We start from the raw sequence: 20,400 nt of genomic DNA, 5'->3' as shown, positions 1-20,400 counted from the left end.
CTACAGATGGCGTTGGACAAGTCAGTCTCGGAGCCAAAATGGTTCCAAAGAGGGAAAGCAGACAACGAGTGAGTGGCCTTGTGCTGTTGGCCTGAGTTATCTTGAAAGCCAAATATTGTTACATGGAAACCGAACCTTTGAGACTAAAAGTATTCCTTTCATAGCAAGCTTCTGAGATCTCATTCAGATGTGAGCTCTCAGTATGAAAGTTTCAAGGAGAGGGTTCGCAGCATCGTAGGCCAAAGGAATGTCGACGGCCGAGTCAAGCACTCGAAAGAAGAAATCGAACAGCAACTCCAGGAATTGGATCCCCGTGAGCTGAAAGAGCTTGGCGACAGCCATCTGCGGGATTCGAAATCTGCGAGACTTTCCTATCTGGAAGAGCGGTCCAAAGGCGCAAAAAACCTCGGGAGTGGTTTTCAGAAGTTCCTTAATAGTTTTTCCAACTATCTTGCTGCGTATTCGGGGATCGTAGAAGTTGTCAAACAGGCGGGCCAGCCGTATGGACAGGTGGCATACGGTGCTCTATCTCTGCTTCTTATTGTACGATCACTTGTCATCCTCACTACTTCTGCGCATACTCACCAGTTAGGTTGCCGTAAACAAATCCGCAAATGAGGATAAGATAACAAGGGCTCTGGATGACCTCTGCAGATGGTATCCACGGCTCAATGATTTGACGGATATTTACCCGGAACCAAGGCTGGAGGCTTGCGTTGCTGAGGTTTATAAAGGAGGAATAATGTTTGCACAAAGCTCCGTTACGTACTATACAAGCTTGTCCGGTGAGGTCGTCGTTATTGTCCTGATCTTGATTTCCTTCATGCTGACTTGCGGTGATCTTTAGTTCGGGTTGTCATGTCGGTCAAGCCCTCAAAGACGGAGCTGGATGCCGCCATTGCGGCTATACAACAGTCGCTCGCAGAGGTTCACTTCGAGAGTAGGATTCTACTTCACAAAGCAGTCAAGTCAATAAGTGGCCGAAACGATGAATTACTGAGAGGCAACGAAGAGTTAAAGCAAGGCAATGAAGAACTGAAACGGCAAATTGAGCAGTTGCAGTTAAGAAACGATGAGCTAAAGAACGAAGTTCAAGGTATGTAACCAAGCCCTCTGTAAGACTATGGTTGGTAACATGAAAAGCAGCACTCTGCCAAAAAGCATCGAATAAGCAGAAGGAAGAAGACTGGGAGAATCTACAGCGCTTCAGGACGCTCCTGGGCGTGCCGGACATGGATCTTTCTCCAGAAGTCGACCTGTTTTCCTGCAATAAAACCTTGGAGAAGGCTTTTCGGAAAGGAGACCTCACTCCCAGGCTTTATAACGCATTCTCAAGGATGACACTCGATTTGCTTGAACAAGACGAGGTGTACAATCAATGGATAAGCACCTCTCACTCTGCTCTCTTCCTGGTAAGCGGCAGGACAAAACCGGAGTCTCGCGACGGGCACAACACTTGCTCCTGGCTGTCTAATGCTGGTGTCAATGTGGCTGAAAAGTTACGTGCTGACGGTAACTTCACGTTGTTTTATTCATGCCATCCCAATCTCCGTGCCGACGACTTCGTTCCATGGCAGGCGCCACTCTCGGCGCTGATGTACCAGGCGCTAACCCACAGACCAGAGGTGCTTCGGTACGACAACCAACGTCTACGATCCCTGGTAGACCAGTGGCAGAAAGAGAGCTGCGAGCAAAAGAAGCTGAGCATGATGGTTCAAACTCTACGTAAATGTCTTGCAAACGCTACTGTCGGCCCTCAGAAGCCGCTGTACATCGTACTCGACAGGGCAGATATCTGTGATGGCTCGAAGGCTCTGAAACGGCATTTCCTGAAGGAGTTAGTGGGTCTGGTTAGCGACAATTCTTTATGTGTAAAGGTGATGCTCGTTGTGGACTCGACCTTGTGGGAGGGCCTGGAAGATTTCTTTGACGATTGGAAGGGCGAAGCGAAAGGACGCCTGCTCGGTAAACTGGGATGGAATCAGAGAGAATATGCGCCGCATTTACCCTCTCCCGAGTGGCTGTAACAGTGTCTGCCAGGTGGATTTGTCCGTGGGCTTCGAATTTTTATTCCGCTAACCGTCCAAATGCCTATGTTCTGTTCCCAAAAAATGAGATAATGGGGCGTCCAAACTTTATCTCCATGACATTGATTTGACCATTCCATCATGTTAGCTCTATCACGATTCTCGGGGGCATATATCGAGTTCTTATACTTAGTAACCGTGATAGATCACATGTCCGGTCATCATAAATTATAAACCCAGATTAAGCCTCCCAAGCTAACTAGGTGTAAAGGCGGCTGATATGGGATTGTTCGAGGATGACTAACTTCCCTGGTTCGCGGCTAGGTAAGACCTCGTCCATATAATTAGGGCAGAGTGACCTGGTTATGATATCACATCAATTAACTTGTAGACAGTTTCGTCACTAATTATACGGCGGAACCAGGTAGCCTATTCTTTATGAGACTTCATAGAGTCAGCTTTGCTCCATCTGATATCAGCGGTCATATATTTACATTTGTGGGCCCAGCCCAAGACATGTCTTGAAAGAAGCTCAGGAATGTAGAGGCTTATCTTCCATCAGCAGTCCAGTCCCTGAGAATTTAAATCCTAGCAATTCAATTGGAGGATTCACGGGACAACTTACAGAGGCAACTGATGAGAGGGTCTTGTCATAATGACGCTCGATTGGGTGTCATATATAGATAGATGTGTATGTATCCATTTAGACTCGACAAAATTTCTACACAGCAATTAGCAATTACTATCAGCATCCACCATGACCACTACAGCACCAACTTCAGATACCCCATCCTATTGCACAGCCGACTTTTCTTTAATCCCAGTAAGCCATCCCATGGTTCCTCCAATCCACGCGTTAACCTCATCACTCACATCACGGGCCAAACCTAGATCGGATCCTCGGCGTCATCGTTCGCCCATGAAATCGCAGGTGTCCAGCGTCTTTTGCGTGAATCAGGATTGAAGAACGAGATGCACGCTACTGGAACGCGTGTTGGTAAATAACCCCCATATCCCATTTCCCACAATGGTCTTGATCTTGACCTCGAAGATGTGTCGAAATCAAGGGCCCTAAGATACAATACAGTTGCTAAGTGTTTCTGTGTCTGTTTCTATTGTAGAAGGGCCGTGGGACCTTGTCATGCGAGTGATTGGTACCGCGCATACGTGTGTGCATCATAGCGGTATACCTAGAATTCAGACTGATGTTCGGATGTTGACAAGGTATGGCCTGAGAGAAGTTTCAGTCGTGTGGAAGGGATCATTTTTTTAATCTGGTTTATACAAAACAGGACTGACAAGGAAGAGTCTGCTGAGGAAGGTATGCAGGAGGTTGAAAAGATACTTGCTTCTGAAGTTTAGAACATGGCTTGAGACGGGAAACAGTTGAACTGCTCAAATGTATTAATCATTCGAATTATCAACCCTCCCAATTCATCTACCATCAACAATATTCCCTGTAGTCAAACAAGCAACGTGGTCAAAGTAATCATGGTCTCGATCAAGACCATGGATGCAGTTGCCCTGAATTCCATTACATGTATAATAGAAAGTTTACATCTAGGAATCTCCCCTTTGAACATTACATCGCATCTTGCGAAAAAAGCAAAGCAAGGACGACTATTCGGTTCTTACTTAAGATGGTGACTAGGCGATGTGACTCTATATCTATTAAGGCCCTTCTATCAAGTGCAGAATGGAAAAAGTAAGATCATGAATGATATAACTGTGCACTGCACATTTAATTAAAAGAAATCTATAATATTCCAATCCAAGTCACAGCATAATAAATCCAGCAACTCTAGCGTTTCGTCATCAACACCAAAGACCAACATCATGTTCTAATGTTCCACACGCTCAAGGGAACGAAGGCAGTCACCTTCCAGCGACAGATGGAAATTCGAGAAAACAAAGTAACCAAGGGAAAAGCATAGCACGATATGCAAAGAAAATCAACAGCCGCACGCTTTTCAATCGAGACCACGCTCTTTCAAACGCAGATCTCGACCGCAATCTCCATGCTAGATGCTAAATGGAAGCGACTGCACTATGCCTAAGCCTTGGTGACACGGCCACGCCCACGAACCATAATAGGCGCGCTCGCAGCCACACCAACACCCACGCCATTGGCAACAACATCATCTTCCCAGACAGCACTGCTAGCCGGGAAAATCGAGCCACTATCGCTCTCGACATCGCGCACGGCCACGGCCTCAACGTGGGGCACGACCAGGGCGACGCCTTTCTCGGCTGCGTGCGACAGCGAGAAGAACGGGTTGTGCCGCGGCGGGAGCGGGCGGTGCATGGCCTCGTGGATACCCTCGTCAGACGCGGTGCTGGACAGCGAGGATGCGACGGAGGGCGCGTGGGTGAGTGAGGGGGTTGCGCCGACGTCGAGGGTGGAGAGGCTCAATGTGCTGCGGTGCGAGCGGCGGGCGAGGAGGGTGGTGGAGCCGCCGTGGAATTGGGAGAGGTAGCCCCATGCATCGGAGGTGGCGAGGGAGCTGCTGCTGGTGGTGCGGGCACCTAATACGGGCTTCCATTCGGTGGGGTCGAGATCTGACTTGGCGTTGTGGGGGTGGGGGGTATCCTGATGGCGGGGATGGTGGTGGGGGTAGATGAGGAGATGCGGGTTGGGATCATTGGCGCGACGATGGTGCGCGGGGAGAGGGGGGGGAGAGGTTGGTGGGGAGGGGGAGGTGTTGTAGGTTGATGAGTAGGTGTAGGTGTGGGTGGTGTTGATCATTTTGCTGGACATGGTGGAGGTTGATGGGAGAGAGGCGGAGAGAGGCTTTGCAGAGTCTTTGCGGCGGCAGCTGGGATGGTTGTTAGTATTGATTCCATTGAAGTAGACAATTGGATTGGATTGTGATAGGGGGGAATGTCTGGAGGGTATGGGTGGATGTATGTTGGGTAGATGAAATCAATTGAGGGCATTGAGGGACAATGCATGGATAGATGCATGTATAGATCGGGACGATAATCATGATGATGATCATCGATCAAGATCAAGGCATACCTTTCACTGCAGTAGAGAAGAGAGTTGTTGGGGACAGTAATTTGACGCTCACACATGGCGCTGTAGAAGAATATAAAAGTCAGCCCTCCAGCCCTGTGGAAAAGATAAACAACAGTCCCCAGATCCAGCCACCAGGCTATTTAAAGATCCCAGACCAAAACCCATGCACCTGAATGACGGCAGGCGGCATGCACGGGGCAGGACAAGCCCCCGGTAGGGACTGGGCAAAGATAAGGACAGGACTCCTTTGGTTGTCCCAGCAAACAGGAAAAGAAAAGAGTTTCACATACCAAAAGTTCAAAAAACTGGCAGCCATATCCCAGTCGTCGTCGACCTTGACTCCCCTCGAATGCGATCGGGTGGAATGGCCCGAGCCCAGCTTGGAAATGGACAGGCTGATAGCAGAGGCTCCGCGACGATGGAGACCGGGACGGACAGCAGGCTTGGACTTGGGATTATGAGGAGAGGAAGGAGAGCGACGATGGGAGGTCGTGGATTGAGTCATAATTTCACGATGTGGCGGTGAAGCCAGCGTCGGTCTTCAAATGCCTCGTTGTTTTATCTTATCAGGAGGAGTACCTTGCGCACAAGTGTGGAGCACGAGATCGGGATTCCAGGAATGGAGGGCGCTGAGGGATTTTGTTGCCGGAGTATGAGGTATTTGGCTGGTCCGGTGATGGTAGTAGAGTAGGTAGGACGGGATGATGCAGGATTGAGAAGTGGAAATCAGAATGTCCCGTTGGAGAGAAGACGAAGAATGGTTGTTGTAGTAGTAGTAGTAGTAGTAGTCGTGCAGATGGAGGGGAGGCGAGTAATCATATAATCATCGTGGTAACTCGTCCGCGCCCGAGAGAATAAAGCTAATCCTCCGGTTACTTGTCTTCTGGGGAACAGACAACTGGAAGATGGCCCTGATAAGGTCACGAGTTTAGTCACTTTCTTTTTCTTGTAGTTTATCTTCTTCGAGTGTCACGGCGACCATCGGGCCATTCGGGCCTCGGTCGGGCGATCCCCGAGTTGTGAGTGGGGGGAGATAAGCCCAAAGGACGAAAGGAAGAGATAAGCAAACATACCGGAACGGTTAATTGCCACGGCAATGTGGGCAAAAGATAATGGGAATAATCTTCCGGCAGAGGAATGATAGTAGTATATAAAGAGAGGATGGGTAGATCTCCAGAGTGGGAAGAAGATCAAGTGGACGAAGAAGGAAAACCACTGTCTATTAAATATCGACAAACGTGCTCCGAGTCCAACAAGGTGTGCCCATCCTTCCAAGTTCCACCAGTCTAGACTTTGCAAACTCTTCGGGTGATCTTCTACCCACCTCCACGAAGGTACCTACGCGGTGGATGACTGTACTCCGTACGTGGAGAAGACTTCCTATTGAACTACGAGAAACCCTCTCTACCCACCAAGACCCAGACTCTCGATGATCTGCCTCTTTCCACGCAATCGACCCGGACTCCGTTGCCCACTGCACACCAATCACCACGTCCCATCAAGGTACCCGTAGTCCAGACCGCTGACTCATTTTCCGCACGCAGTTGTCTTTCTATGTTTAGGACGGAGAAACTTGCTAGGTACTGAGTAGTGATACACTGCCATAGTAACCATCCACCGTAACAGTCTCTTTCTCTCTCTCTATAATTATCCAAGACCTTGTCGCATCCTCTTCATTTGAGACATCCTCTATATATGGTCTATGTATTGTACTCCGTACTATCCCTGCCAGGAATACTGAGATACTTACCTCCTGCCAACACGTTCATCTCAACCAGTAGTCCCCCACTGATCCAGTCTAGATCCGCACGTACCCCTCGTGCTTGGACACCACGACACGACGCGCTCCTGCAGCGCCCGAATTTCCTGGTTTGGTCAATGTTGGTGAGGGGCAATCATTCCATAGGGACGCGCTAGCCGGACCACCTGCAGTAGTACACCCTACTACTACCTACCACTGTATCTTCATATGTAGGAGTTTATCTCCCCATCTTAGCTCTGGCGTGATCGGGGGAAGGTGGCGCGATCGGAGGATTCGTGGTGACAATGCAAATTGGATAATCACATCATTTCAGCTTGGGCATCTCACCTAGCTTGAGTAAGGGTATGGGTACATTGATCATAGGAATCACGATGCCTATCCTTGACGCGTGACTGTAGATTTGCGTGCTTGATACTCGGAAAGGGATGTTATTACGACAGTTATTTATGATTTCACATCATTCTCTTCATCATTCCCTCGGAAATGATCTAATCTATAAAGTACAATAATCACGAAACTAGGGAACTCATTTTCCCGGTAACGACTCAAACAAGGAAATAAGAATAAGAATAAATTAGAAGTTCATCCCATCCTCAAACTCCATGACGCCATTCCTCAATCACAATCTCAAGTTCCCACCCCCCATGATCCATCGCACACCATCATTATTCACACCGCCACAAAAAAGCAGAATCGAGCACTATCACAATGCACCACGAAAAGCACGAAAAGGACCCGGGCCACGTCTTAGTCTTGGTGGGGGGTCTAAGAGGGGGGTTACAGCTTACCAGTAAATACTTGCCCTGAAAATCATCCATTCGGAACGCCGTATCAGATTACTACAAGCACTGCACTGTACTCTAGTAGGTAGAACTAAAAAGATTCTAGAATCTGAGAATGATCTGACCACCGGCCAGACCAAACCGGAACAAAGGTGACTGACTGTAAGTGGAGTGTGGATGTGGATGTGGACCGGACCACGCCCTGGAATCGAATCAACCCCACACACAGTGACAGTGACACATCATTGACACGCCGAGTCGATGGCAAAAATCATTTAGAATTCTAGAATGGCTAGTATTGTAGTACTGTTGAATACATATCTTAAGAAAAGATTAAGATATAATAGGTTAGGTATGGATTGATTGGATGAAGACTGCAGATTGTGAAACACGAAATACCATCCACTTTCGTAGCCCTTTTCAACTACCTTGCTGCGACTGCTGTAGGCGCTCTGTTTAGCGCTGTGTCGGTGCCAGGCGTCGATCATCCGTCTCAAGTCGATGGAAAAATGCGTACTCCGTAGTACAGTAGGCATTCACATCATTAGGCTAGTGTCCCTGTCCTGCCGTTGATGTTTCAGTCCTGGTCTAGATGTTGAAGCGGTTACCATCGGCGTGTTACGCTTATCTTATTGGTATAAACCATAACTAGTTGTTATCTAGCCATCTGATAATGCAGGTAAACGCATCGGCGATGCCTGAAAAATATAACTTGACCAGAGCTACGTGTAGCGGTCTGCGGCATTGAACACTTCTCTACGAATCACTAATTCATCCTTTCAATCCCCGGTTTTCATTGTCTTGTCTAGACTACACGCCAACACGTAGCTCCTACGTATATCGGGACTACGTATGCGGTAACTATGCGGTAAGTGGTTACTTTGTTAGTAAGGGCACACACTGTGGATCGAAATACCGATGCAAGAAAACTATCTCGTCGACGCAAGCCATCTTACTCGATTGCGTAATATGTTATCATGATACAACACACAACAGAGCACAATATTAAATCCAATGAGAAAAAAACTCCAGGGCTAAGACTAGGGCTAGCAGAGTCATAATGTCATCCTTTGAGTTTAGTCTTGGTCAAATGGGAACTACGGTTTGGGTTGCCAATTCTATTTTTGACTCCCGTTGTCTTCCGCTCTAGGTTCCTTGGGACGGGATGGATATGATTTACACAGGGGAAGGCGGAAAATATTTCAGTACTGTACTGTAGTTGCCGGTTCTTACATAAGGGAAGGCATCATCGACTGCATTTCGAACACTGCTGTAACTAGCTGGAGTAATGGTTCGAGTGGAGCTGGGGAGGGATGTAGAAAAGTCATAGGTTGGGCGTATTTCCAGGGGTTGGGATACTTTGGGTATGCTTGTTTATTGCCGTTGCCTGTAGTCTATGACTGCATGGTGGAGATAAGGCTGGCCCGGGTTTATCCCGAGTGTCTTCCAAAGAGGGCGGCCCAAGAAATTTGGTTGGGGTTAGGGGTACAGTATGTGAAATCATGGTGAAGCAGGATTGAATGGGTATCTATACAGTTAAGAAGGCTAGTTATGACATATCGTACACAAACATCGGATGATCTAGATCAGACGCAATTCACTTTGCATCAACCTCCATCGGGTCAGCCTTCGAAGCACCAGCAGATCCATCTTCGGGCTTTTTCTCCTTCTCTTTGCCTTTCTCACCATCGCCGCCTTCCTTCGATTCAATGCCGAGGAATCGATCCGGTACACCGCGCGCCGCAATCCCACCGGGTCCGACGAAACAGCCCAACATAGAGCTCCAGATGTATCCCTGCGAGAGCATCCGGCGGATCTGCCCGTACGCATATGAGTTTGCATATGGGAGGGAAGTCTCTGGGTCTCGGTAGCGGGAGGGCAGGGATGTGATGACGCAGAGTGATGAGGAGATTTCTAAGAGGTTGTTAGCTGTGTTTGTGTTTGATCTTGATGAAAGGATTTTCAAGATTGATAGGGCGAGGGGTAGGAGTTGGGCTGGATTAGGGTGTAGAGGGCTGGGCTGCACACGTACTGGTCAACCGTGGTGGCTTCTTTGCATTAAAGTACATGCTGAACTTCTTGCTCTGCGCGGTCCGATCGTCGAAATTCTCCAGGATCGTCAAGTTCCGGCCTGTATACTCGATGACTGGCGGGGCGGGTGGAATCTCGGGTTGAACTGCCGTTGGAGTTGGCTCTTGTGATTGGGCTGATTGCTGAAGAACTTGGTCGCCCTGTGATCCCTGCTGTGGCTGCTGGGTTTGGTTGACGCTTTGATTTGAGGCCCCGAGTATATTGGGCGGCGTGGCGTGCAGGGGGGCTGCATCACTGGGAGGGGCTTGAGCTTGAGGGGCTTGAGGGTCTGCAGGCGTGGATGCGGGTGCCGCGGTCATAGGTCCTGTAGGGGTTGATGCCAAGGTGGTCTGAGAGACCTCCCCAGAGGGAGGTTGTACGTCTGTGCTGGTACTCGTGCTGTCGGTCGCGGCAGGAGCGGATGATGTTTGCTCGGTGGATGGTTGTGGTTTATCATCCTTGGTGGGCTCGGCCCTCGAGGTGGTATCGATGTCCATCGCATCTGGCTTTTCGTCTGGCTTTTCGTCTGACTTCTCTTCGGGCTTCTCCGTTGAAGAATTTTCTGCAGCTTTGTCCGTGGAGACTTGCTTGCTGGGCGATGCAGATGGGAGACTCGCAACAGTCTCACCCAACTCTGGGTGATTCTCGGAAGACTTGGAGGGATCGGCTTGGGTTGCTGGCTCTCCAGTCTGGATTTCCTCTTTCTCAGGAGTGACAGACTCGGCTACCGGATGGTTTTCAGAATCCCTGCTGCCGTCTTTCTCAACGGCTGGCTCGGCGACTGCCGTTTGCTCAGAGGCACCCTCGCCTGGCTTGCTCCTAGGTTCTTCTGTAGATGTCGAAGTCGGGGCTGTATCGGGCGCTGAAGTAGTCGGAGCAGGCGTCACTAGTGATGACTTCCCTTCAGACGGTGGGACAGATCCAGGCTCGCCAGGTACAACCGTTTGGTTGGAAGTTGAAGCATCTCCAGGAGGAGGTACAAGGTTCGCTGGCGGCGCCGGCGGCACTGGAGCAGGCGTAGCACTCTGCGCGCCCTGCGACTCCGTGCCAGGCTTCTCGTCCTTGTCCTTTTTCTTCTTGCGAGGCTCTTCTTTCTCAGGTTTCGCCTTGATCTCAACCTTCCCAACCTTTGTAAGCTGACCATTCACCCACGTAGCCAATCCGCTCCAGTAGGATAGAACGGGGCCCTCAAGTCGGCGATTCTGCAATGCCTCAATCTTCGCCTTCCGTTCCTCTGCCTTTTTCTTCTCCGATAGCTCCCATCGGTTCAGACTCTTGCTGTTGGTTCGCTCCACCCTGGCAGCTTCCGCGAGATGATCCGCTTGGGTCATCTCCTTCGGTTTCAGATGGGCTTTCCGCTTTTCGGCCTCCTTCATTGTAGCGATAATTCGGATTCGCTTCTCCTGGCTGTCCTTCAAACGTGCATGGGTAAGTTCCTTGTTGACCATCGTTTGCCGACGCGAGGAGGATCGAGTCGGTCCATCTTCCACCGTGGGCAGCCACGAGATGCGCTCGGATTTCTTCTTCGGCCGCGGTGGAGGAGCAGGTACGGAAGATACGGCAGTCGGATCGATTTTGACTCGCTTGCGAAGTGTCTGAAAACGAAGGTCATTCTGTGCTCGGCGCTTTTTGCGTTCCTCCTTTTGCAGTTCTTTCTCGCCCTCGTAGTCGTTCTGTGCATTGGGGCCTTGGTCGTCCTCGTCTTCCGAGGAAGAATCGAGTCCCACGTCCTCCTCTTCGGCAGCTTCTGCATCTATAGCGAATTCATTATCGTCTTCCACCTCCTCGAATAGCAGTGTGAGATCGTCGTCTGCGGCTGCATCGATCAGGGCAGACATGTTCCGGCCTGCTGTGCTTCGCTTCGCACGACCTTGCACCAAAGACTCCACGGCCATCTCTTTCTCCTCTTCTGAGGATTGCAGTCCCGAGGAGGGGTCATCTTCCATGAGGTCGGCCATATCGTAAGAGCTTTGGAGGGTAAATTTTTTGCGGAAGGCTATCGAGCGATCGCGTTGTGGATGGTCGGCCGGTCATCAGACGCGAGCCGGATCAGAGGCAGTTCACGGTCGGAAAAGAGGTGTGATGGTTATAATGGGACGATTATGACCAGTTCCAGTTGGCTGAATCAACAGCACACGACATCGAAGGTGAGCGGTACGCTTTGGGGTTGCACGACAAATGATCGGTCGAAGTCGCGCGCTAAATGAAGATCGCAGTGTGGCTGGCCCTTCTGCGTGGCGTCGTTCTGCCTCAGGCCGCTAACCGTTACTGTACCACTGGTTGTCTTCTCGATCAGAGGAACGACTCCTCACCCGTCTTCTACTCTTACTACCTCTACCTCTGACAACCATGACATTGAACCCCCAAGTTGCTAATGAATACCAAGCGTGCCGTCTTCATACTGATGACCATCCATCGCAGGTCATTGGTTATTGGAGCCTACACGATTTGACCTGCCGGGGCGTTCCGTACCCACTATGCCGTTCTCCCCGAAGCATTGGTGGTCATCTTCAAATGAAGCAAATGGCAATGCTTCAGGGCTGATTGATTGCAGTGATCCAGCCCAATGATGGCAGGAATTAACATGACCATTGACTACTACCCGTCGAATCAATCCGGTTGACGAGAAAAGCTTTCCCCCAGATCAAGGACAAGGACACGTACTTTGGCCTATCCCTTGCACATCCACTCAACAGTCTTGGAGCGCGCGGCTCCAAACAACCCTGACAGAGTCGTTCCCCTTGCATAGACAATTGCATCACTTGTTCAAACCAGGAAAACAGTGATTCTACTGTATTTCACCCCCTCGAGCAAGGCCTCCTGCTGTCCCCTCTGTGTCCATCTCTATGGAGTAGGACTATTGAGGCATGACGCTCCGGGAATGCGGGGCCCTCTGGTCTGTTTCCACTTCACCGAACATGCCATGTTTCCCGAAGGAAAAAAAAAACACACGCTCCATGACAGGCCCAGCCAGCTGTCTGTGTGCCGACCGGAATGTCGGGGCAAGTGCTAGGAACTATCCGAGACTATCAGGGCCCAACAGGGATGATCCGGGACTTGACAGGTTGTATTGTATGTAAAGTACATCTGCAGGACGGGTCCAGGCAGAGTTGATTGTTTGGAACAAACCCAGAGCGATGACATCGATGGGGCTGTGTCAATCCACTTGGCTGTGCCGACTGTCCGAGTCTGGCAGTGATGTGTGCCAAACAAATGTTGTTGGACGAACCCTACGTGGTGTTTGGACTACTTGTATGGAGTAGAGTTGGATAGCTTTGTAGGAACCTCGAAGCAGTAACGGCATAGAGCTATAGCCATAGTGTTGACCTATAGCGTCTTCCATAGCCCATGAAGAGAACATCCGACTAGAATTGATTATTTGTTATAGCAGTCAATAACTAATCCATATTTTCCCCCCTGTAGACACTCCGCGGACCCAGAGAGGGGACAATTGGATTGTGGGAATTGACGCTGAAAAGAAACGTCCGCGACTGTCCAACCAACCACAACGTCCCAAAATGCCCCAAAGTGCCAAACTCCCAAACTCCCCCAAACCGCCCTCGAACATCCGGCCTCCCCTCCACATCTTCTCTTTTTCCTCCTTCTGCCTTCTTCCTGTGCGATCTACTGTATTTTCGGTCAGTCTCCTCTCTCTTCTCCCCTCAGATCTCCGTCGCTCCGTTTCTACCCCCTTCGCCTTGTTCCCCGGAACCGCGCATACTAACGCCCTCCAGCCACCTCGATCCCTTCCGAACCCGCTGTCATCTTGCCCATCGTGTTCTTTTCTTCCTCACTCGGCGCTCTTTGGTGCGGACTCCTTTTCCATTCTTCCATGCTACACTTTTAGCCGCGCCCTTCTCTTTTTGACGACCGCTGCGAAAACGTGGTGAGATTTTGGTGATTCCACTCCGGGTTGATTTGATCGCGTTGGGGACACAGACCGAAGATCGTCATACAGGCAGGACGCTGTAGTCGTGAGAGACTCGTGAGCATACTTCTTTCTCTCTCTCTCTCTCTCTCTCTTTTCGGTCAGTTCTGAGAAGATATCGCCCTTTCAATCCTCATTCCCCCCACCCCGTCCTGCCTGACTGCAGTGGAAGCGCTTTGTGTCAACCCCTCCCTCCTTCTCTCTCATCCCCCCGTTTCTGCGCCCTCCGGAAGCCATTCGCCGATTCACCACCGAGTGTGCCTTGAAAGAATTCCCCAACTGATCTGGATATTGCATGTTCTCTACAGGCTACATCCCCTTCTCAACTTCTTCGCCATTCATCCGCTCTCTCCATCGAATACTTCACGGTCTCGATTGGTTCCACCACTGCATGCTGTTTGCGCTGCACCACCGCCTCTGATCCACCCCTTCACTTTTTCTTCGAGTTGATCGACTCCGACAGTCCCTTCCGGTATCTGCGCTGGTTTCATAGTGGGGAAATTACGAGCACTGCCTTTCGCTTAAGGCAGAAGGAAATAATCCATAATGTTACCGGTCTCGCGACCTGAAGGACAAATGAGTTTCAACTACATCCCCACCACACAGTCCTTGTCGGGAACCTCGACAGGGCGAAGCTCGCCCAGCGATCTGGCTGGGTCGGGGACTGCGAAGGCGCCCTTCGGCTCATCCACGTCGATTGGTGTTTCGCGACTGGGGGCTGGCTCCCCTTCTCATGAGTTGGGGACACGTCTGTACCCGAAGCGGTAAGTTACGTGCCCTGCAGAGTTGCAGTTGCGCCTGTTTTCATCATGACAACTCGACTAATGCCTTACGCTTACAACAGTGCTCGCGAGATTCAGGCACAGGAAGGCCTCCCCACCAGCATCTGGGGTCCCCCAACCAGTGGTCACTCGACCCCGCTGCGCGAGAACATTCCCGAGTCCCCCAGCCAGGACAGCTTTCCCGACCTCATCCCCACCACCAATGGCTCAATGACTGGCTCTGGCCGCCGGGCCCGAGCTGGCACGGTGCCCTCTCGATTCCCACCGATGGGCACCCTCAACGAGATGGATGTTCAGCAACCGTTCATGTCCCAGACGTCCCGTCCAACTCCCTCCACGAGCCCCTTCCGACCTCCTGGTGTTTCTGGAATTGACACAAGTGCCGGGATTGCGAGCTCCACTGCCGCAGCGAATCCGACTATGCTATCCCGTCTTCGAGCTGGCTCGATGCCGCAGCGAAACAGTCTCCTCGGTTCTGGCGGCCCTTTCGGCTCATCAGTCTTCTCTTCGGGCTGGTCAACTGGTCGCGACAGAGCCACTACTCTGACAAGTATCCGCTCGTCAGAGGGCGCGGCCTCACCTAGCCAGTCGTCCTTTTCTCAAGACACCGCTGATGTCCGAACTCTGGACTACCTCGGGCTTGCGGAGACTCCTCAGCAGCCGAGGGCTTCCCTTACACGACCTTCGATGGAGCAGTTGATTCATCACCAACAGCAGCAGCAGCAGCAAGCATCTGCGCTGCCGCCACTCCTGGCTGAGCTGGCGATGATGAAGAGCAACAATCGGTTCCGATCCTACTCGGTCAATGCAAAGGAGAAGTATGCTGATGATGAGGATTTGGAATATGAGAGCCGCTACTCTGGTGTTCCTTCGGGTACACTGACTCCGTCGGCTGCTGCGACGGCTGCTCAGCTTGCTGCCACACAGGCGCAGATTCATCAGCATAACCTGGCGGTTCAGGCATTCGCCAGCCATGCCTCCGTCAACCGCCCTCGAGCACGGACTGCGGGTATTCTGGAGGCCCCTCCTCAACGATCATCTATCCGCAACTACCTCGCCACACCCTCCCGCCTTGACAACAGCTTCACTCCTTCCGACCTGCATATCTCAGAAAATGGCGAATACGATGACCTTGCTGAGGCGGTTCAAATGATGCATCTTGGTGCAGCTGGTGGACCTGCAGTTGGTATCAGGGCAACGGGAGAAATGGCAGACGAGAACAACCAAGATGGTCCGACTCGGGCTTTGTGGATTGGCAGCATTCCCGTCTCCACCACGGTCACTTCGCTTGATGCTATCTTTGGCATGTACGGCAAGATTGAGTCTACTCGTGTGCTGACCCATAAAAATTGTGGCTTTGTCAACTTTGAACGCATTGAAAGTGCCGTGCAGGCCAAGTCACTGCTTAACGGCAAGGAGATTTTCCCTGGTGCCGGACCCGTTCGAATTGGTTATGCTAAAGTTCCCGGAACCTCTGCAGCTGGCACCCCTGGTGCGAATGGCATTCAGTCATCGCCTACTCCAGATCCAAACTTCAAGTCTAGCATTGTCGCGGAAGGTATCGAACAGGCGAATACTTTTGGAGCCGTCCCTCAGATCCCTGCTCTGATTGATCTGCTGCCGGAGATGGTTGAGATTGTTCAGGAGTTTGGAGCCAGTGAGGATGATTCACGCAACATCACTGCCACCATCCAAAGTGCCATTGCGTTCCAGGCCTTTGAAGATGAAATTCCTTCCGTCCCCGAACCCAGCCAGGCCCGCATGTTTGACGCCCCTCGTCTGCGTGATATTCGCAAGCGTATCGACAACGGTGCTTGTTCGATCCAAGAAATTGAAGAAACTGCCAGCGCCATGCTTCCCGAGATTGCTGAGCTGTCTTCCGATTATCTTGGTAACACTGTCGTTCAGAAATTGTTTGAGTTTTGCTCCGAGCCTACGAAGGAACAGATGCTCTCCCACATTGCTCCTCATCTCGCTGAAATCGGTGTGCACAAGAATGGAACTTGGGCTGCACAGAAGATTATCGACGTTGCCAAGACCCCTGCCCAGATGAATCTGATCGTCGAAGCTCTTCGCCCTTACACCGTGCCGCTCTTCCTTGACCAGTATGGAAACTACGTGTTGCAATGTTGTCTGCGATTTGGTGCCCCTTACAATGACTTTATCTTTGAGACCATGCTGAGCCGCATGTGGGAGGTCGCTCAGGGCCGATTCGGGGCCCGAGCCATGCGGGCGTGCTTGGAAAGCCACCATTCCACTAAAGATCAGCAGCGGGCCCTTGCGGCTGCCATTGCCATTCACAGCGTGCAGCTGGCCACCAATGCCAACGGGGCTCTGCTGCTTACTTGGTTCCTCGACACCTGTACATTCCCCCACCGCCGAACCGTGCTCGCTCCCAGACTCGTGCCCCATCTGGTCCATCTTTGCACTCACAAAGTTGCATACCTTACCGTTCTCAAGGTCATTAACCAGCGCAACGAGGCTGAAGCTAGAGACATCGTTCTGAAGGCGCTTTTCTTCAGCCCGGGCGATGAGATGTTGGAGAAGATCTTGAGTGACCAATCTTCGGGAGCTACGTTGATCTTCAAGGTCCTGACCACTCCATTCTTTGACGAGTCGATGCGGTCGGAGGTCGTGAAGAATGTGTCCAAGGTTCTCACCAATTTGAAGGCATCGCCAAGCCAGGGATACAAGCGCCTCATGGATGAGGTTGGCTTGTCGTCCCGCGGCAACGGCCGGGAGCACCATAGTCGCGACCATGGCGTTAGCCACTCTTCTACCCCGGAGAAGTCACAGCACCGTCAATCCTCCCGTCACGGCAGCACCAACTTCCCAGCACAGCCATCTATGGACCGACAGTACAGCGGCCAGTTTGGCTCCAACATGCTTGGCCAGGCTCCCGATTCGCGGCCCATTTCAGCCGACCAGAACAATGCGCCTCTCGACGGGTATGGGGCCAATGGAATGAACGGCTTCGGCAGTCCGCTGAATGGGCTTGGAGGGATGAACGGCTTCCAGGACCCCAACGCTCCTCTGGCTCAGCAACAGCTCCAGTACCAAGCTTATCTGGCTGCCCAGGCTCGTGGTGTCTCTCCTGGTGGGATGTACCCGGGCATTCCAGCGGCCAACTTCGGGTACCCGGCTGCGTCGCCGTCTGTTGATAACCTGCGCTCGCTGCAGACTCAGTTGTCTGGTCCACCTGGCCCCATGAGCTCAAATGCTATGCCGGGTCAGTCTAACTACTCGCCGCAGCAGTTCAGTCCGGTGGTCAACCCAGCGCAAATGTACCAATATGCTCCACAGTTCTATGCCCAGGCACAGCCCGTGCAGGGTCAGACTGGTGGAGCGCGACGTGGACGGGTAAGCATCTCCCCCTGCCCCTTGTCGTCCCAACAATGATAGATTCCACTAACGCTCTCTTCCTTTACAGCGCTGATCCTGGCATATGATTTTCTTACCAAATCTTTCTTCAATCTACTGTATAAATTCATTTCCTCGTTCACCTTTCTTTGTGGCCATTTCATCATGGAGATTTTCAGCGGGTTCTCGAGCTATGTTGTGAATCGGAAATTCGTCTCAAATCATGCATTTCGGTCCCCTTTACGTCCTACCCGCCTGCCACCAGACGCTGGATCGCTGGTCTGGCGCGGATTAGATACTAAGAGACTAGTATGCCTCTGAAGATTTGATCTGTTGTTTTTGGAGTGTGGATTCTACAAAAAAGGTCGGGGGTCTGGCGGTGCGTCGGACACCCGTTCATGTATCTTCATGGAGACAGTGTTTCGAATGACCATGTATTTTGCGATCTACGAGCTTTTCATTTATTCATGTTTTTTTTCCTCTTTCTTCTCTAGTGTGATATTTTTATGGGCGAGGTTGATTGACGAGCATCGCGGTTGAGATTGAGCCCTTTTCAGTGGCTGTCATGGGGCGGAAGGCGTCGATGAACAAATCTATTTTATGCATTTATGAGCTCGATCTTTCTTTAAAATAGCTTGTAGGCTTCATATACCTGTGGCAGCTCAGCTGTCTAATGTCAACGAGTCCTCGTATGATCATCAATGCTCGGCGCTTTGCTAGTTCGGCCCAGACCGCCAAGCATCTTCGAAATTCACCATTCGGCCCCACCGTCTGTCTCTCTTTACTTTGTACATCCCACCAAGCCAGAACCAATCATGACACAAGCACAGCTAGAATGACGCAGTCCCCAATTCAGGGCTCTGCCATCCTCTATCACAATGCAGAAAACTCAATCTTTCTCATCGACACGCCGCACTCAATAGCCCTCGCGCAGGAATCAGTCTGCCCTGCTTCCTCGCGCAATCCAGATCGGAGGCTGTCCCATGCACAGGATTATTTGACACTTCCACGGGCGAAATGCAGCAGCAGAAGGAGACAACTACTGTCTACACCACCATTGGAAACGCCGTTTCCATCAACGGAGCCCAAATCGCATGCTGCGCGGGCGAAAGTGCTTGACACAATCCCGTTGAGTGAGCAGCGGTTTCATAGAAACTTTATACAGCCGCTTGTTGACTCTGCGTTGCAAGTTCTTTGGGATGAAATTCAAAGCCGTGGAGGGCAATGGTGTCTTCCCAGGTGTGTTCACGATGATCAACCACGGCGTCAAATGAAAACGGATGCGTGGCCTGCTGGCAGGCAGTCCGATTCTGGGAGGAAGCGGCGCAACGGGGATATGTCTGAAGATGGACATCTTGCCAAAGAAGTACATGGCGATGAATTTTCTCGTCTCATGCCACCGGTAATACTCTCGTCTACATCCGTCAATTGTTTCGAGTCAATCTCGGATCTGAATGGCAGCATCGTGAAGAATGGTTCTTCAGAGAGGGCAACTCTTGCTGTACGATCCTCTTCCGATGCCCATGCCCATGTATACACCGAGTACATCATCCCTCCCAGTGCAAAATTCATCCTCTGCACTCTTCCCCTGTCACAACCAGAGACCACACTACCAGGGAGGATCCTCGCGCTCAACAATCCAATCCCTGCCCTCCCACCAACCCAAAAATTCGACCTCCTCCTCTTCGACCCACCCTGGCCAAACCGGTCCGTCCGCCGAAGTGGCCACTACCAAATCAATGCATACTCAGAAATGGACCTCCTAACCCAACGACTACGCGACATTCTTCGAGTACACTCTTATCAATCAGGCCACTCTCCTGTCGAGAATTCCACTCCCAAGCCTAGTCTCCATCAAACTCGTCCCCAAAGCCGTGTATCGCTGGCAGCTATCTGGATCACCAATGCTGAAAAGGCTCGTCGTGCTGCTTACGATGCCCTCCTCAGTGCTGGCCATTGCATTGTCGAGGAATGGGTCTGGGTGAAGACTACTGTTGATGGGCGGCCTATTTCTCAGGTGGATGGGCTTTGGAGGAAGCCGTATGAGATTTTGGTTATTGGGCGGGCAGATCGGGACAGGTGTAGTGTGGATTTGGGCGTTATTGCTACAACTAGAACTACGGCCACGGTCACGCTTGATGGCAGGATCTCGACCTCTCAAGAGGATGATTTGCTGGGTATTAACCCGGCTGGTATCAGGAGACGAGTTATCGCCGCGGTACCGGATTTGCACTCGCGCAAGCCGAATTTGAAAGAGGTTTTTGAGAGGGTGTTTTTTACGGAGGGACATGAGACTGAAGGGTCAAATTTGGATGATTCTGGTGCTAGAATACAGCAGTATTCTGCGATGGAAGTGTTTGCAAGGAACTTGACTGCTGGGTGGTGGGCTTGTGGTAATGAGGTTCTCAAGTTTAATGCGCGGGAGTGCTGGGTTGACGAGGGTGATAGTTAGCTAAATCGCTGCTCGACGGTTGATCAGGTGGAAAGAGTCTTATGTTAATAGTGAAGAGTGGATAGTATATACTATGACAAGCGATAATGAGCAAAATCCAGTGGCCACGAGAATATCCGGAGTGTTGTCGTGGAATAGTTACATAGTTTAAGTTCCAGTCTGACAAAACCAGGAAGCACTTAACAAGCCTTCCTGCGGCTTATCCAGCATCAGACCCA

At 51.2% G+C, this 20,400-nt stretch overlaps 5 protein-coding genes across 5 annotated transcripts; 3 read left to right on the top strand and 2 right to left on the bottom strand.

The window, feature by feature from the left end:
- Positions 1 to 1,232: 1,232 nt before the first annotated feature.
- Positions 1,233 to 2,027, top strand: N7458_011525 (uncharacterized protein; the record flags this gene model as incomplete). The annotated part of the gene is made up of 1 exon (XM_056914907.1): positions 1,233 to 2,027. One exon carries the CDS (start codon positions 1,233 to 1,235, stop codon positions 2,025 to 2,027), a length of 795 nt encoding a protein of 264 aa, XP_056759661.1.
- Positions 2,028 to 4,080: 2,053 nt separating this feature from the next.
- On the bottom strand, positions 4,081 to 5,551 carry N7458_011524 (uncharacterized protein; the record flags this gene model as incomplete). The annotated part of the gene is made up of 3 exons (XM_056914906.1): positions 4,081 to 4,843; positions 5,047 to 5,106; positions 5,337 to 5,551. 3 exons carry the CDS (start codon positions 5,549 to 5,551, stop codon positions 4,081 to 4,083), a joined length of 1,038 nt encoding a protein of 345 aa, XP_056759660.1.
- Positions 5,552 to 9,187: 3,636 nt separating this feature from the next.
- Positions 9,188 to 11,618, bottom strand: N7458_011523 (putative signal transducer; the record flags this gene model as incomplete). Its single annotated transcript, XM_056914905.1, has 2 exons — positions 9,188 to 9,504; positions 9,623 to 11,618. 2 exons carry the CDS (start codon positions 11,616 to 11,618, stop codon positions 9,188 to 9,190), a joined length of 2,313 nt encoding a protein of 770 aa, XP_056759659.1.
- Positions 11,619 to 14,134: 2,516 nt separating this feature from the next.
- On the top strand, positions 14,135 to 17,806 carry N7458_011522 (putative RNA binding protein Jsn1; the record flags this gene model as incomplete). Its single annotated transcript, XM_056914904.1, has 3 exons — positions 14,135 to 14,352; positions 14,433 to 17,730; positions 17,801 to 17,806. 3 exons carry the CDS (start codon positions 14,135 to 14,137, stop codon positions 17,804 to 17,806), a joined length of 3,522 nt encoding a protein of 1,173 aa, XP_056759658.1.
- A 759-nt stretch (positions 17,807 to 18,565) lies between these two features.
- On the top strand, positions 18,566 to 20,182 carry N7458_011521 (MT-A70 family; the record flags this gene model as incomplete). The annotated part of the gene is made up of 1 exon (XM_056914903.1): positions 18,566 to 20,182. One exon carries the CDS (start codon positions 18,566 to 18,568, stop codon positions 20,180 to 20,182), a length of 1,617 nt encoding a protein of 538 aa, XP_056759657.1.
- Positions 20,183 to 20,400: the final 218 nt, after the last annotated feature.

This window comes from Penicillium daleae (assembly GCF_028827525.1).
Source record: "Penicillium daleae strain IBT 16125 chromosome Unknown utg000009l_segment0_segment0, whole genome shotgun sequence".
In the NCBI taxonomy this organism is placed as follows: domain Eukaryota; kingdom Fungi; phylum Ascomycota; class Eurotiomycetes; order Eurotiales; family Aspergillaceae; genus Penicillium; species Penicillium daleae.
This window is presented reverse-complemented; position numbering and strand designations above follow the sequence as displayed.